Source organism: Rhodotorula toruloides, assembly GCF_000320785.1.
Source record: "Rhodotorula toruloides NP11 unplaced genomic scaffold Scaffold23, whole genome shotgun sequence".
In the NCBI taxonomy this organism is placed as follows: Eukaryota; Fungi; Basidiomycota; class Microbotryomycetes; order Sporidiobolales; family Sporidiobolaceae; genus Rhodotorula; species Rhodotorula toruloides.
The window spans coordinates 84,415-100,350 of record NW_015622983.1 but is presented as its reverse complement, the minus strand read 5'-3'; the positions used below and the strand labels follow the sequence as shown (position 1 = coordinate 100,350).

General features: G+C 61.9%; 7 protein-coding genes across 7 annotated transcripts; 4 read left to right on the top strand and 3 right to left on the bottom strand.

Moving 5' to 3' along the window:
* Positions 1–529: 529 nt before the first annotated feature.
* On the top strand, positions 530–2,209 carry RHTO_03801 (mRNA (2'-O-methyladenosine-N6-)-methyltransferase; the record flags this gene model as incomplete). Its single annotated transcript, XM_016417470.1, has 10 exons — positions 530–552; positions 627–729; positions 791–1,069; positions 1,127–1,246; positions 1,293–1,429; positions 1,489–1,553; positions 1,606–1,640; positions 1,696–1,919; positions 1,982–2,056; positions 2,131–2,209. The coding sequence occupies 10 exons, from the start codon at positions 530–532 to the stop codon at positions 2,207–2,209; spliced, it is 1,140 nt and encodes a 379-aa protein (XP_016271122.1).
* Positions 2,210–2,283: 74 nt separating this feature from the next.
* Positions 2,284–4,575, bottom strand: RHTO_03800 (peptidase S9 prolyl oligopeptidase active site domain protein; the record flags this gene model as incomplete). The annotated part of the gene is made up of 6 exons (XM_016417469.1): positions 2,284–2,537; positions 2,592–2,658; positions 2,710–2,816; positions 2,877–4,079; positions 4,140–4,276; positions 4,340–4,575. 6 exons carry the CDS (start codon positions 4,573–4,575, stop codon positions 2,284–2,286), a joined length of 2,004 nt encoding a protein of 667 aa, XP_016271121.1.
* Positions 4,576–4,725: 150 nt separating this feature from the next.
* RHTO_03799 (acetyltransferase GNAT family) lies at positions 4,726–6,244 on the top strand (the record flags this gene model as incomplete). The annotated part of the gene is made up of 7 exons (XM_016417468.1): positions 4,726–5,077; positions 5,131–5,253; positions 5,311–5,390; positions 5,447–5,843; positions 5,898–6,020; positions 6,073–6,152; positions 6,209–6,244. 7 exons carry the CDS (start codon positions 4,726–4,728, stop codon positions 6,242–6,244), a joined length of 1,191 nt encoding a protein of 396 aa, XP_016271120.1.
* A 389-nt stretch (positions 6,245–6,633) lies between these two features.
* On the top strand, positions 6,634–8,167 carry RHTO_03798 (alcohol dehydrogenase; the record flags this gene model as incomplete). The annotated part of the gene is made up of 8 exons (XM_016417467.1): positions 6,634–6,739; positions 6,806–6,845; positions 6,913–7,046; positions 7,103–7,240; positions 7,331–7,454; positions 7,514–7,701; positions 7,757–7,867; positions 7,935–8,167. The coding sequence occupies 8 exons, from the start codon at positions 6,634–6,636 to the stop codon at positions 8,165–8,167; spliced, it is 1,074 nt and encodes a 357-aa protein (XP_016271119.1).
* Positions 8,168–8,388: 221 nt separating this feature from the next.
* On the bottom strand, positions 8,389–9,889 carry RHTO_03797 (RTA-like protein; the record flags this gene model as incomplete). Its single annotated transcript, XM_016417466.1, has 9 exons — positions 8,389–8,569; positions 8,642–8,690; positions 8,748–8,875; positions 8,934–9,013; positions 9,085–9,291; positions 9,427–9,485; positions 9,548–9,610; positions 9,666–9,756; positions 9,818–9,889. 9 exons carry the CDS (start codon positions 9,887–9,889, stop codon positions 8,389–8,391), a joined length of 930 nt encoding a protein of 309 aa, XP_016271118.1.
* A 675-nt stretch (positions 9,890–10,564) lies between these two features.
* On the top strand, positions 10,565–12,596 carry RHTO_03796 (phosphoribosylglycinamide synthetase; the record flags this gene model as incomplete). The annotated part of the gene is made up of 8 exons (XM_016417465.1): positions 10,565–10,640; positions 10,697–11,068; positions 11,126–11,250; positions 11,319–11,356; positions 11,410–11,534; positions 11,592–11,645; positions 11,701–12,223; positions 12,287–12,596. 8 exons carry the CDS (start codon positions 10,565–10,567, stop codon positions 12,594–12,596), a joined length of 1,623 nt encoding a protein of 540 aa, XP_016271117.1.
* Positions 12,597–12,801: 205 nt separating this feature from the next.
* RHTO_03795 (malic enzyme) lies at positions 12,802–15,312 on the bottom strand (the record flags this gene model as incomplete). The annotated part of the gene is made up of 10 exons (XM_016417464.1): positions 12,802–12,969; positions 13,046–13,144; positions 13,210–13,260; positions 13,327–13,520; positions 13,593–13,761; positions 13,829–14,037; positions 14,106–14,187; positions 14,263–14,707; positions 14,772–14,782; positions 15,103–15,312. 10 exons carry the CDS (start codon positions 15,310–15,312, stop codon positions 12,802–12,804), a joined length of 1,638 nt encoding a protein of 545 aa, XP_016271116.1.
* Positions 15,313–15,936: the final 624 nt, after the last annotated feature.

Genomic DNA, 15,936 nt, shown 5'->3' with positions numbered 1-15,936 from the left:
TCCAAGGGTTCGTCGGAACACAGAGAACCTCCCGTCGAAGGCCCAAGCCTATCATAGCAGCATCTCGCCTCAGAAGTCGAGGGGGCGAAGGTCCCCCGGCAACGTCTGCAACGCCTTGTTCTGCTTCTACCGTCGCTGCTGAGGAAGTCTCGTCCTTGCTGCTCCCTGCTGGCCCCGCCTCTGATCCCGCTCAGTCTTCGACTTTCGCTTGTGGCCGTCTCGTTTGGGCCAACACCCTGAGAGTGCGTGGGAGGAAGCAGCATCCTGACAAGGTGCGTAGCGGTATCGGCTTGTTGAGTCGCTCAAGGGAACGGTCAAGAGTAGGCCAGCGGGCCCAAAGGAGGGTCTCGAGCGGTGTAGACGGCGAGGGAGCGAACGAGAGATGAGGATGGTGATGAGGAGTGAGGAGGTCACAGAGGCACCAACTTGGCTTGGACGATATGCGAGGCTGACAGACGATGAGATGTTCTTCAACGGAGCCAGAAGCGTCCCACACCGACCTTGCTCTTTCGTTGTCGCCGTTCTCTTGATGGATCCGGTAGCGGTCGCGAGGTGTGTCGTTCGCACAGGCGCTCGCCGTGCTTTTACAGCTTGCTGACAGAATTTCGCACTCCTGATGCTCACAGACCAGCCGCGGTGCGCGAGATGACGGAGCCTTCCTCCTCGTCCTCGAAGCGAGACGGCGACTATGCTCGACGACTGTCCCAGGCAAAGGCTTTGCGAAAGGCTGTGCGTCATTCTGGTAATCCGAAGGCTCAGCTGCTGTGCTGACCCGAGTCAAACCTGACAGTTTCCGCTCTCCCGCCCATTCGTCGACATCTGCTCCTCGACAACCCGCGAAGCATGTCCTCGCGGCACATCCTGCCTGAGCGTGCACTTCGTCCGCTCTCTACGACCGCACACGGAAGTCTCGCTCGGCGACTGCTCGTACCTCAATACCTGCCATCGCATGGCGACTTGCCGATACGTGCACTGGGTCCTCGAGGATCCCGACCTGGCGCCGAAGAAGGTTGCTGAGCCAAAGGGATGGGCGGAGGAGGACGATGATCCGGTACTGCAGCCACAGGAGGTGCGTCTCGGCTATCTCTTCGCTCCACGGCAGACGGGCTGACGAGGTCTTTCGCAGGTCCTCCCGCCTCAGTGGATCAACGCCGACCTGCGCGAGCTCGACGTCTCCGTCCTCGGCAAATACGACGTCGTCGTGGCGGACCCGCCTTGGGCAATCCACCAAGAGGCGCGCTACACCGTTGCCTCCGGCCTGTTTGCGAAGCTGACATGTTGCGCACGCGCAGCTACCTTACGGAACCCTAACAGACGACGAGATGATGCGGATGCCGGTCGGCGCGATGCAGGACGAAGGAGGCTTACTGTTCCTCTGGGTGACGGGACGAGCGATGGAGCTCGGTCGGGAGTGCTTAAAGGCTTGGGGGTGCGTACGAGTTCTCCTGTCGCTCTCCTTAACGTGGGCTGATCGCAGGTTCTATGCAGATACGAACGGATAGACGAGCTTGTATGGGTGAAGACGAACCAGCTGCAGGGCTTGATACGAACAGGTACGTCGATCAGGTCTCCTGCTTCGCTCATCGCGCTGACGACGATATCCAGGTCGAACGGGTCACTGGCTCAATCACTCGAAGGAGGTGGGTTATCAGAGTCGTCCAGCGAGACTCCAGGCTGACCTCCGTTGTCGAGCAGCACTGTCTCGTCGCGATCCGCCGACCCGCTTCCTCGACGGCTCCACCACGGTTGCCCAGCTGGTTCAACCGCGGCCTCGACACGCAAGTCCTCCTCGCCGAAGTGCGCGAGACCTCGCGCAAGCCAGACGAGTTGTACGACATGATCGAGCGGATTCTCGGCGGGAAGGGTAAAGGGCGGAAGGTCGAGTTGTTCGGCAGGGAGCACAACTTGCGGGACGGCTGGTGCGTACTTGTTCCGCACCTGTTAAATGGTATTGAGCTGATGAGCGTATTTGCCGTGTCAGGTGGACGCTCGGCAACCAGCTCGGCGACCGCGACCAAGTTTTCGAGCCAGACGTCGTTGCCAATTTCGCAGACTCGTGCGTTGACTCGGTGCCGCTGCTGTCATGGCGCGCTGAGCCAAGGCTTGGCTGACCTTCCCTCGCCTCTTCAGCTACCCGCACCGGAACCTCCCGCTCCTCGACCCAAAGACACTCAAGCCGATCGCTGGAAAAGAAGCAGCCATCTCGTAGCCCTCACTCGTGGGTTGGTGAGGTGGGGTACAACACGGACATTGGCAATACAGACCCTTTTCTCCTCTCCGCGCCTATTCGTCCGCCTCGATTCCCCAAGTCTTCCTGTACCAACCCAACTCGGCCTCCATCGCCCTCTTCCTCGCATCGCGTCCACGGAATCCGTGGCCCTCGCCTTCGAAAAGGAGCATCTCGCACGTCGAACCGTTCTTCTTGACCTCCTCGAGCATCGTTTCGGCCTGCGACTGCGGGACGACCTTGTCTTCGGTGCCCTGGAGGAGGAGGAGCGGGGCGGTGATCTGAGAGGCCTTGAAGATGGGCGAGCGGTCTGCGGACGGGGCTATGAGCAAGAGTGAAGCGAGATGAAGAGGAAGAAACGAACCGTGGTAGTTCTTCGGGACCTCAGCAGGCGTTCCGCCGAGCAGCTTGAAGAGGTAGTTCGACTCGAACTGAAAGACGAGCGTCAGCGCAAAGTCTTCAAAGAAGGGAGAGCAGCTCACCTTGTGCGTGTCCTCGGCGAGGAGCTTGAGGTCCGAGACGCCGTAGCTCGACGTGCCGGCGGTGAAGACCTTCGAGTCGCAGAGCGAGGCAAGGACAGTGAAGCCACCTGTGAGAAGGGGCGAGACACGTTAACAAGAGCCTCGACGAAAGCGAGGTGGCGACGCACCTGCCGAGCCACCGGTGATGGCGACCTTGGACTTGTCGACCTTGCCCTGCTGAACAAGCCATTCGACGCAACTTATCGTGTCCTCAACATCGACAATACCCCAAGTTCCCGACAACCTCTCGCGGAACTCCTTTCCATAGCCGGTCGAACCTCCGTAGTCGACGTCGACGTAGGCGAATCCGCGCGAGGTGAAGAAGGCAATCATCCAGTCGAGGCCGCGACGGGCACTGGCGGTGGGTCCGCCATGGCAGCGTACGACGAGGGGAGGGAGCGAACCTTCCGGGGCGACATGGCTGCCGGACGAGGGGGCGTAGAAGAGGCCGTACGCTTTCGAGCCGTCGCGAGTCGGGTACTCGATCTTCTCGCCCTTGGAGATGAATGCCGAGTCGACCGAGGCGGAAGACGAGACCTTGAGGACCTTCTCCTTTGCCTCGCCGCTTCCCTTCGGAAGGTCGAGGAGCGAAATGACGCTCGGTGCGGTCGCAGGGGCGCCGAGGACAGCGACCTGAGTAGGCGAAACGACGTCGACCTGGCCGACCGAGACGTAAGGCGTGTCGACGAGTTCGGACGAGCCGTCCGCGAGCGAGATGATGCGCAACTTGCCGCCCGACGCGTTCGAGACCCACTGAGTTGACGAGAGCGGCATGTGCGTCTGCTGACCGAGAACCCAGTCGGGACCGCCGACGTCTGCGCCGGTCGGCTCCTTGAGGAGAAGCTTGACCTCCTTGTCGCCTTCGGGCTCGTACTTGTACAGCTCGTAGAAGCCCGTGCGGTCACTGAGGAAGACAAGCGTGTCCTTGTCTCCCTCGGCCCACCTTGGCTGCGAGATCGACTCGCCGTTCTTGGGCTTGCCAGCGACCTTGCGGATCGAGGCCTGGTCGATGAGGTTCGCAGCATCGGGCTTTTCGGGATTGTTGACGCGTGCGACGTAGAGCTCGCTGCCCTCCCACGGCATGTCGGGGTGCATCCACTGCACCCAGCAGATGTACTTGCCGGAAGGCGACCATTCGGGGGCCGCGTAGAAATCGGCGCCCGACGCTACCTCGTAGTACTTGCGGTCCGAGGTCGAGAGCGCGACCAGAGTCGTCACGACGGTCGCGGGAGTGTCGTTCGTGTGGTCCTCGAGGATCGAGAGGGTGAGCGAGGAGGAGAGCGAAGGCGAGGGGTGAGGAGCAAAGTCGGCGTAGCGGAGGACGGAGCTTTCTGCGGGAGGTCCTGCAAAGCGTCAGCAGTGTCTACAGCGAGTAAGAGGACCGTACGTACCGGGAGTGACCTGCTCAGGCTCGCTCCACTTGCCGTCGGCAGACCTCTTGACGCGGTAAGCGGGACCCTCCATCGACGAGAAGAGGATTGAGTCGTCGCTCTCAAATGACCACGACGAGCCGCCATACTCCTGGACCCTGCACCGGGTCAAGCAGAGGTTCAGCGAGGATTCGATAAGCTGAAGAGGAGAATGAACGCACCTTGTCCTGGCGTTCCACTTCGCGTCGGGCAGGACCTGCTCCTGTTCTCCGCCCTGGAGCTTCTGGTAGACGATGGCGCTGCGTCCCTTCTCCTGCGGGCGTCCCTCGAGCCAGGCGAGAGCGGACCGAGTGGGGGAAACCTTTGGCTCGGCGAGCGAGACGGCGGAAGCGAGGACGAGGTCTGTCGAGATGGGGCTCTTCCAGGCGCCGTACTGAGCGGTAGTCTTGCCAGCCATGATGGTCAGTGAGCGTGCGAAGCGAGAGAGCATGCAACGGTCCCCGCAAGAGGTGGAGGTGAGGAGGGACCGCGTGGTGAGCGCGACTCGACAGGCTGACAAGGTCGAGCAGGCGATGCAGACACTCTTCAGACCAGCACAGTCCTGCAGATGACCGCGCCATCCATCGCCGTCCTCCCCGCGACCGCAGACGACCTCCCTCGCCTCGTCGCGGCGTCAACGAGCGCCTTCAAGCCGTCGCTCTTCGATAGGCGGCTGTTCGGCGGCGTCAGCGATGACGACTACCGCGAGATGTGCACGAGCATGTACGCGAGCGCAGTCGGGCACGAGGGAAGGATCCTGCTCAAGGCGGTCCTCGAGGGAGAGGTCGTGGGACTTGCGTCGTGGCGGCTGCCTGGGTGCAATGTCAAGGCACGCAAGGGTCTGCAGTACCCTGCCGGGACGAACCTCGAGCTGGCGGCGGAGATGTTCTCGCAGGAACCCGTTGAGGAGCCTCACTTCTGTGCGTTACTCGACGCTTCCTTCGCTTTGCCAGGCTGACGAGTCTCTTCGTAGACCTGAGTACGCTCGCCGTCGACCCCCGCTACCAGCGACGAGGAGTCGGCGCCGCGTTGTTGCGCTGGGGCTGTCGGGAGGCAGACGACGCAGGCTTGCCCGTCTACTTGCGCGCTTCAGACGGTGCGTTCGCGTTGCGTTCGCTAATCAAGCGCTCATCTGACACTCCTTGCGACGCAGACGGACTCGTGCTGTACGAGCAAGCTGGATTCGAGCGTCTTGGTGAACCCTTCATCCCGAAACTCGACCCAGAAATCCACGTCCGTCCTCTCCTTCTCCTCCTTCCTGCTCGCCACTGACGAGACTTGAACGACAGCTGCAACCAATGTACCGCCCGCCCTTTCGCGTCGTCCCCGCCTCACGAGCCGACCTCCGCTCCCTCGCCTCCGTCTACCGCCGCGCCTTCTCGCCCGGCGTAGTCACCCGCTATTGCTGGAGCTCCGTCTCCCCCTCTGCACTCGACGAATGGTTTATCAAGCGCCTCACAGGCGTCTTCGAGAAGCGCGAAAAGGGGGATAAAATGCAAGTGCTGGCGGGAAAGAGGGGAGACAAGGTTGTTGCGATGGCTTATTACAGCATCGAGGCGGAGACGGACAAGATGCAGAAGGACGAGGAGACGAGGGAGTTGCCGGAGGGCGCGAATGAAGAGCGGACAAAGGACTTGTTCGGACAGGTCGAGGAGCTGGTGAAGGGGATCGAGTTTGCGAGATTAGGTGCGTCCTTCCCCTCCCCGTCTTACAAGTTCGGGCTGACTTCGAGCGGCACAGCGTGGCATGTCCTTGCTGTCGCGCCTGAAGCGCAGGGAACCGGTGTCGGCAAGAAGATGATGCAGGCGGTACTCGACGCTGGCAAGGCGGCTGGACTGCCCGTCACGCTGGAGGCGACCGAGGGTGCGTCTCGCGCGCAGTCTCCCTGGCTAATACTGACGCTTTGTGCTCGTAGAGGGTCGGCCTATGTACCAGCTAGCCGGCTTCAAGGACTTTGCGGAAGTCATCGTCGCGAAGAACGACGAGAGTGTCAAGGTGCGACGGTCTCACTGCTTCTGCTTATTGGGACTGGCTGAAAACGTCTCTCGCAGCTCTGGCCGATGATCCTCGAGCAGTCGGAGGACTAGATGCAACGAGGAGGACGATTCGTACCAGGCCGACCTTCCCAAGATCTGTCGAAGGCTCTCCTGGTTCGCCGTGTGCTCCGTTCGATTCGCCGCTTGGCTGGGTTCATCAGCCAGACTCCTTTCACCGCTACGCCCACTCACAAGCTCACTCCCCCTCGTTCACCTCGTCTCGGGGGACATCACCCAGCGCCTCCTCCTGCCAAGCTTCCTCGCCTCCTGCATGCATGCACTCGGACTCAAGCGCATGCATCGAGATCCCGTGCTACCCGCCCTCAAAAGGGCGGCCTCCCGCTCGCCTCTCCCTCTCTCTCCCTCCTGCCTCACGCTCGCCCACCATTTCCGCCTTCAACTTCAGCAGCTTCACCCGCCTCTTCTACAGCACGACCACTATGACCACCCGCGACATCCCTCAGCAGTTCCGCGCCGCCCAGTTCACCCAGTCCGGCGGCGAGCTCGAGTTGCGCGAGACTCGCATGCAGGACCCGCGTCCGGAGGGTGCGTCCTCGTCCTCCTTTCGCTTGCTGACGACGTACTGACGCTCTTCACGACGCTCCGGAACAGAGGTCGTCATCCGCGTCCACGCCTCGGCCCTCAACAGCACGTCCGTCCCACCTTGTCCTCCTCCTCCGCTCGCCTTCAAAGCTGACTCTCCTTCATCTCGCCCGCAGTGACCAGATCCTCCGTCACGACCTCCTTCCCGGCCTCGAGTTCCCGCTCACGCCCGGCCAGGCCGTCGTCGGCGAAGTCGTCCGCCAGGCTCAGCGCGGCGAGGGTCGCATCAAGGAGGGTTCTCACGTCGCCGGTGCCTTCACTTCCTCTCTCTGTGCCTCGAACTCGTGCTGACACGCTCGAGCGCAGCCCTCTGCTACCGCGGCGGATGCGCCGAGTACGTCCTCGCCGACGAGTGGTCGGTCGTCGAGCTCCCGCAGAAGCTCAGGCAAGGCGACGAGATGTACATGGGCCCGATCTTTGCCTGGGACATGTCGCGCGTCGTCAGTGCGCCCCACTCGACATGTCGCGCGTCGTCAGTGCGTCCCATTCCTTCTCTCCAGGCGAACGAGCGCTGACGGGTTGATGTTTGGGCAGTCTCGCACGAGCGCTGCGAGGAGGAGCACAAGCACCTCGGCGAACACGAGCGCAAGCTCATCCGCGAGCACAACGAGCGTCTCGGCTTTAAGGGCGACGGCTGTATCGTCATCTACGGCGAGGGGTGCGGCCACTTTTCCTCCTCCTCTTCCTCGCTGACCCTCCTCGACTTGCCTCACGCAGCGGCTTCGTTCGCCTCGCCATCGACTCGCTCCGCGCCGAGGGCGTCAAGCGCAAGATGCTCGTCGTCACGATCTCGGACAAGTGGCAGGCCAAGGACTACGGCGTCAAGGACGACGAGATGATGCGCGCCAACGACAACAACCTCCGCGAGTTCCTCAAGAAGCACGGCGGTGCTCAGGGCGTTATCTGTGCGTCGCGCGTCTTCTCATCGCGAGAGGAGTGAACTGACGGAGACGCTGGCAGGCACCGACATGCCCCGCGAGGGCTTTGAGCAGCTCCTCGACGGGTGCCGCTACCGCTCGTCGATGATCTGCCTCAACCCGCGCAAGGACGACGACATGACCGTCCCCATCGGTGCGTTCGCGCCTTTGCCCTTCCAACTCACCTCGCTGACCTCTTCCTCTCACTCTCTCGCCTGCAGCCAACCTCATCGCCAAGTCGATTTCGATCCGCGGCGCCCCTCCGCTCTCGCACAAGGACCTCGAGCGCGTGATGCGCCTCGCCGACAAGCAGTCGGTGCGGGTCCCGATCCACCGCTACCGCTTCGACCAGAACGAGATGCGCGAGGCGTGGAGGAAGATGGAGCAGAGGGAGGAGTTTGAGGCGCCTGTCATTGCGATGGAGGAGCGCCAGGATGGGTCGATGAGGATGTGAGTCGAGGGAAAAGGAGGGCGTGAGTACTGGCCGCCCTTTCGAGGAGGAAGGAGGAAGAGCGACTTGAGTACACCCGGTCTAGCTTCCCCTCTCCTCTCGCTTTCGCTTTCGCTTGGTCTCTGTTCCGTCGCTTAGTGTCTGTTGCATCGGAGTGAGTTTGCCTCCGTCTCTCTACATGGCGAGCGAGAGATGCGGCCTTTCCCTTCCCGGGCGTCCCGCTTCTACTTCCACAACCTCTGCAAATCTACGCTCTCTCCCCTCTTGTTCTCGGCGCTCGCCAGCGCGCACCCTTCGATGTACCGCGGCGGCCAGACGAGCCCGAAGAGCGCGACGGAGAGGAGGAGCGGGATCGTGTCAAAAAGGTAAAAGAAGACTTCGTGGCTTGCGATGGTGCCGAAGAAGCTGTGTCGAGCGTCACGATCAGCTGGAGCTCTTGTCAAAAGCTGAGAGAGAGAGAGCAGGAGAACAACGCACCCGTCGCACTGCTCGATGAGGCGGAAGACGCTTCGAATCTGCGCGATGCCTAGTCAGCCTTAGACGTCAGCTCCAGACCCAGGGAATGCCCGACACGCCATGAGACCGGTGCAGGTCAGCCCGACGATGCGGACGAGCAACCGAACGTCGTTGACTGGCTCGAACACAAAGGGTCGGCGGAGGTTGTGGCTGCCTGACTCGGGTGAAGCGTATATGCTCGGGTACCGGGGGCCCCTACGGGCACAGCCAGGATCAGAGGTGCACTGAGGAGAGACAGGCGAGAGACATGCACAGTCTGCGCGCGAAGAGGTAGAGGAGGAAGGTGAAGGTGACGAAAGAGACGACCTGGAGGATCAAACCAGCGATTGCGAGCTGGACATGCGATAAGACTTGTCAGTAGCGCGGGGGCAGGGATGGAAGATATGCAGACTCGGCTTACGCACCTTGTTCCCGATCGAAGTCCAGTCTCCGCCAATGGTGATGAAAACCGTTCCCGTCGCTTGGCCAGCGAAAGTAACGCAGTCGGAAAGCATGAAGAGCCAAGAGATGGCGGAGGGCGAGATAGGGAGGCAGCGTCTCGCAACTTCGGGTCCAACCGCTCGACCCAGACGGGCGAGGATAATGTAGTCGGTTGCGAGGAATGCGCAGGACTGAGGGCGGGGCTTCGTTAGCAAGACGGCGGAGCTTAGGCACATGTTGCTAGACCTGCGGCGAGGCAGGTGAACTGGGAACACGAGGAGGTTGTCAGTCCAGTGAAGGCTTCGAGACTCGGAACGTCAACTCACGAGGAACTGCCAGGCATACTGCGTCTTCGACGTTCGAAGCAAGAAGCCCAGAGACATGACTGCAAGCGTCACGAAGTCGAGTGAGCCGGCGAGGGAGAAGGTGAAAGAAGTGCGGGCGTACAGAACATGCCGATGAGTAAAGTGAGCATCCCTTTGTTTCCCCTTCGCCGGTTGCGGATGTACTCTGTGCAGGGTGAAGAGTCAGTCGAGCTTGCGCGTGGGAATGTTGTCAGACATACGGAAACAGTGGACGAGGAAGACGGCGCCGAACAGCACGAATGCGATGATGGCGGGTCCTTTGCGTGTCTCGATGGTGTGCGGGGCGTCATCCTGTGAGGGTACAATCTTCAGCTGGGCACAATTTGACCAAGAAGGAGGGAATCGTACGTACCGCCGCGCGAACAGGGCGAGCGAGCGCAACGAGGGCGAAAAGCAAGGCGGCAACAAGCGACCGGCTGGACATGGTCTATGCGCGGGTGCGGATGCAAGAGGAGGAGAAGCATTCCGCGTAATCAAGCAGCGGTTGTCAAGTCGAGCGAGGTCGATGTCCGCGACTTCGCCTCGCTCCTCGAGTGAGACATTGATGGGAGGCGAAGAGAGAGCTCGTCGGCGTACGCAGCGCTGTAGCTAGCTAGCACGCCTCCACGACAACCTCATGCCAGCTGATGGAGCCAGCCTCCAGCCCGCGGCGACTCCGTCTCCGTCCGCCTCGTCGACCGCCTCGAAGCCAAAGAAGCCGCCTGCCTGCGACCGGTGCAAGGTGCGCGGCGACGTGGAGCTGCTCGAAAAACAGAGCTGAACACTCTGAGCGCAGGCAAAGCGGGTCTTGTGCCATCCCAATCCAGCTGGGTGTCCACGGTGTGTCGAGAAGGGCGTCGACTGCGTTGGATTCCTCCTCACCCTCGTCGAGCCCATGCATTGACGAGTTGACGTTTCTCGCAGGTGCACTACGACGCCGACAGTGCGGCGAGCTCCTCGGAAGCGAGTACGAACCGCCGTCGCAGAATCAGCGTCGGTCGCAAATTCTGCTCTCTCGCCTGCTCCGCTTCTTCGGGTCCCCTCGACCAGCGGCTCGTCCGCCGCTATAAACTCGCAGGCGTCAACCGAGACATCCCTTCCCCGAACGCATATCCCGCTGATGGAGAGCAACCAGGGTTGGCGCGACCGTCTGCCTTTCTCGCTCACCTCGAAGCTCGCTTTGAGCCTGTTCGACAGTTCGTGCTCGCTTTCCTCTTGTCTGACGAAGCACTGACCCTTGAGCCTCGCACAGACGCCGGTCCGCGCCTCGCCCACCCATGTGTACGAGCATGCGACGTCTCCTCCGCTCTTCGCGACGCGAATGGCGACATCGACCTGCTCGCTCCCCAACTCGCCGTACTTGCGCTGTGCGCTATGGCGATGGGGTCACTGCTCTCGATCGATCCCGCTATCCTCGCCAATCATGCAGGAAACGTACAGACTCTCGCGGACGTCGAGTCGCTCGGTCCCGATCTGCGCACCCTCGGTCAAAGTCGGTCAAACGCCTACCTTGCGCTCAAGAGCGAAGCAAAGCGGAGGGCGAGGGCTCTGGGTGTCGATGTCGATCCCAGCTTCGCGAACGCGGCTTCGTGCTGGCTGCTGGACTACCTCGAAGCGGTTGAAGGTGCGTTTGCGGTCTCCTTTTCGTCCAAGCGCTATGCGCTGACATTCTTCGCTCTAGCTACCGACCGTCATACTCCTCGGCCCTGGCACGCCGCCTATCTCTCGCACATCCGCCGCCTGCGCTGGACGCAGCCGCTGAACAGCGCGTCTTGGTCCGACGACACAATCTGGGCTTTCAATCTCGTACGTCGTGCAGCTCGAGGCATCGGCCCAAGACGTCGGCGGCGCTGACACGACGTGCGTGCGCGCAGGGAACCGACAACCTCGCAAACTTGGGAGAAGTCTGCCTGTTCGTTCGCTTCGCTCGCCTCCCAATGAGTTGCTCACCTGTCACCCATATAGATCGAGTCGAGACGTCGCTTTGCTGGTGAAGTTGGTCGCCCAAGATCCTGTCGCCCTCGAAGCATCTTTGCGAGCCGGACTTGATCAACCGCTCAATACTGGAGTTTGGCCCGACGCTGCTACGCGTGCGTCTTGGAACTTTCATTGCCGCAGACAAATTAACTGACGACTGCCTCACATAGCTGTCAAGTTAGGCCTCGATACGGCTGCTCGAGTCCACGAGGAGATCACGGGCTGTGAGCGGCCGTTCACCGTCTCGAGACGCGGCATCGCTGATTACACTGGCAACAGTACACGCTCGACAAGCGTCTCTCGACGAATCTGCCCTCCTCCGCGCCTTCACCGACATAGAGCAACTCAGCACGATCGCCTCCCTCTTTCTTGCGCTCACAGATCGCCTCCTCGACGACGACCGCACCTCCGAATCGAGCATGATGCGCCGCGTCCCCTTCTCTCGTCGACAAGCTCTCCGACACATCCGCTTCTTTGTCGCCGTCCAATGGACTTCGCCTGCTCTCGCTTTGTACCGCGAGCTGCAGCGGCGCGTCTCGCTTGCTGTCGGACTCGGAGGAGAAGCGACAACCTTCCAGCGCTTCGAGCAACAGCGACTACACCTCCACCTCTCGCAATCGCGCGAATACGCGTTCTCAGCCCTCGACTCGATCCTCGCCGCCCTCGACCGCACGCCTCACATCACCTTCTGGACGCACCTCCAGCCTCGTCTAATCCATCAGTGGGCAGAGTTCTTGGTTGAGGAAGTCGAGGCGGGACGGGCAGGAGGTTTGGGTGAAAGGCTAGGCGGGATCTGCCAGACGTGCGTTCCCTCACCTCCTCCCTTTCCTGCACGTCAAGCTGATCTCGACGAGCACCTAAACAGACTCGCCGGCGCACTTCTCAAAGTCGGTTTCTGCTTCACCAACCCCTCAAGCGACGCGCTCATCGCCCGACTCGAAAACATCGCTGCGGCAGAACATCTCGCCACGACCTCGTTCAGACACGCCGACCCGCTCTCGCTCTTCGCCTTCCTGTCGAATACAGGCTCGCCGCAAGACGGCGGTCCGGGCTCGTCAGGCTCGTCGACGGGAGCGGCGCAGACGACGATGGATCCGAACGCGATGCTCGGCGCGGGTGTCTGGCAGCCCGAATCGTGGTGGCCGTCGATAGCGGTAGAAGCGATGCAGACGTAGACGCAAGCGAGCGGAAGCCTCTCTCGACCGCCTCCGCAAGTCCTGGAGAGTGCGCCACGCGAGTTCTTCCGAACGTCTGTAAGAACGGAACTGTATCTACGACAAGAAAAGACGGAGACGAGGAGGAGAAAAGAACCGAAAGGAGAGTGAGTGTAGCGGGACGATTTTCTCGCGTCCCTTTTTCGCACCATCACCGCCTAGGCGTCTACTGCGCCTGCTGCTCCGCCTCCAAAAGCGGATGATACATCCCCTTCCTGACGTACGCTTCAATCTCGGCACTCGACTTGCCGCGCAGCTCCTCGTTGCGGTCGACCCCGAGCTTTTGCGCGGCTTGGATGACGGTCACGGCGATCTTGATCGAGACTTCGCGGATCTGGCATGTGTACGATACGAGCGTCAAGCGAGTGCGCGCGCGGCAAGGAGAGGAGGAGGGAGAGAGGGGTACGCACGCGCTCGATGTCCGGGTAAAGGAGGTGGCGAGCCGTCTCCTCGGGCGTGAGCGAGTCGGCGAGACCCTGCGCCGAAGCATGGACGAGTTCTTCGGGGATCTGTGGGTGCCGGCGAGTCAGCTGCGAAGCGAGAGGGAGAGAGAGAGAGCGGGGAGGGGACGAACCTTGGAGACGCGCGCGAGGATCGCTCCGATTCCGAGGCCGGGGAAGATGTACTGCTCGCGTCGATCTCATGTCAGCCACCCATCCACACACGCAAGAAGTGACAACGCGGGACGGACCATATTGTTCCCCTGACCCGGTTCATACCTCTTGCCCTTGTACTCGACCGGGTCGAACGGGCTCCCGCTCGCATACAAGACGCGCCCGTCTGTCCCTTCGACCGCTTCTTCGAAAGTGCATTCGGCTTGGGCGACGGGGTTCGAGAGCGCAAAGACGATCGGGCGCTTGTTGTAGGTTGCCATCGCCTCGAGAACTGTGCCGCGTTACCCACCCGTCAGCCACGCACTCTCCCGAGGCGAGCGGAGGGAAAGCGGTCGGCACTCACTCTCCTTCGTGAACGTCCCACCGACAGTCGACAACCCCAGCAGCGCAGTCGGCTGGACATGCTCGACGACCTCCTTGAGCGTGCGGAGCTTCGGCGCGTCGGGCTCGGAGCGCGCGAGGTACTTCTTGTGCGAGGGGAGGGTGTCGCCTCGGTTGTGCGCGACGAGGCCCTGCCCATGTAACTCCTTCATCAGCTTTGCTCGAGGCTTGAGAGGGAGGAGGAAGCGCGCGACGCACCTTGGAATCCACGAGCCAAAACTTGCTCTTGGCCTCGTCCTCGCTCATCCCCTGCAGCTCAAAGTACTTGCAGATCGTCTCGGCGACCCCAACGCCCGACGACCCCGCGCCGAAGAAGAGGATCTTCTGGTCCTTGAGCGCGACGCCGTTCAGGTGGAAGGCGCGGATCGCGCCGGCGAGGACTACGGCGCCGGTGCCTTGGATGTCGTCTGCGAGCACGAGTGCGAGGGGGGCGGCGTCAGCCGAGTTCAGGAAGAGGGAAGAGAGGGGAACGCACCGTTGAAGCACGGATACAAGTCGCGGTTCTTGTGCAAGAGCGGGAACGCGAGCGGAGTCTGCCAGTCTTCGTGTTGGATGACCTGCGGGTGCGCGGGCGAGGCGAGGCGAGCGTCAGTCCGAGGAAGAGAGAGTAAGGAGTGGACGTCGCGACGCACCATATTCGGGAACGTCTCATGCATACACCTCATAAACACCTCCATAAATTCGAGGCACTTTTCCTGCGACAACCTCCTGATCCTCTGTCCGACATAAAGCGGATCCGCAAGCAACGTCTCGTTGTCGGTTCCGAAATCGATGGCGATGGGCAGGGTAGCTTTCGGGTTCACTCCGCCTGCTGCGACGTACAGACTGAGTTTACCCTGCGAGATTCCCATCCCTCCGACGCCCAAATCTCCAAGTCCAAGCACGCGCGACCCATCAGTGACGACACTGATCTGCATCTGGTCGTGCGGGAGACGAGTCTTGAGTCCGCCGATGAGTTGGGGGAGGTTCGGGAGGTCCGAGTAGGAGAGGTAGAGGGCGTCGATGGTTGGGTCTGATTCGGGCGGGGGAGGGTGGATCAGGGACCAGTTTTGGCATGCGAGACCGATGACGGGGGTGCTGCGCGCGCCGGGAGGTTAGCGAGGGGGAACGGGAGGGAGGAAGACGGGAGCGGGTTACGCACTAGATGATCGGCTGTGGGTTCGCAAGGGAAGGCGGGAGTGGTGAGAGCGTCAGTTATCGTCGTTCTCGAGGCTGTGAGAGACTGGTCGTGCGAGAAAGGCGTCGAGGAAAGAAGCCACCGCGAACTGCAAGTCCGCTCGAAATCTCGCCCGCTCCTCCTCCCCGGGCGCCCGCCCTCGCGCGCGGATCCCGCTCGCCTTCGCAGGGTACCCCAACCCCGTACACTCCTCACACGACGCTCGCTCGCTCGGAAAAGCCCGGCTTCCGCCCACCCCGCGCCATCTCTCCTCCACTCCGCCCGGAAATGCACTCGAAACCTCGCTCAAACTCACGCAACACTCCTTCATGTTCCCCCCAACCAATCCATAAAACACATCCGGGTTCCTCCCCCTCAATCCAGCGAGGAAGGTATATTTCTCCAAATCGTTCGGGATCGAGCGGAGGCGGGTGAGGGCGCGCTCGATGAGGAGTTCTTTTGGTCCGAGTTGGGAGGGAGAGGGGCCGCCTTGGAGGGGCTGGGAGGGGGCAAAGTGTGCGGGCATGGTGAGGGAGGAGGAGGAGCGGCGGGCGGGGATAGCGGGCGCGGCGGCGGGATGGAGCGAGCGACGGGCGACGAGCGAGCGGAGCGCGGGGCTGGCTGCGTGCGAGGTGAGGCGTGTGGCGGACTGAATGGTGGGCACGCTCAGTGAGAGGAGAGAGAGAAAGAGAGAGTTGGGGGGGATGAAGGAAGAGAGCGTTCCGGGCGAGGGGATGGGGCGAGCGGGATCGTGTGTCTGTGACTGCGCGTCGCTCGGGTGGTCAGTGGGTGTTCGGCTTGGGATGCTGGGGTGCTTGTAGGGCGTCCCAGGTGCGTGCGAGGGCTTCACGAGGGGTGCGAAGGGGTGCGGCAGCCTCACACGACTGGGTGCCGCGGTCGCGCGCCGGGATGGCCGTCCGAGTGGAGGGACTGCGAGCTCACCGTGCGTGCTGCTGCTGTTGGGGCGAGTGTACTGCAAAGGATAATGAGTGCAAGCGAGAGTGCAAACTGGGCGGGGAAGCAAGAGTCGAGCGAGAGCAGAGGTCCGGCTTCTTCTTGCCTGAGCGTGAAAAGATGGGCAGGAGTCAAGCCCGGGACAGAGGCCAGTCAGGAGCAAACATGCGAGGGCCAGCCAGCCAGCGAGAACTGC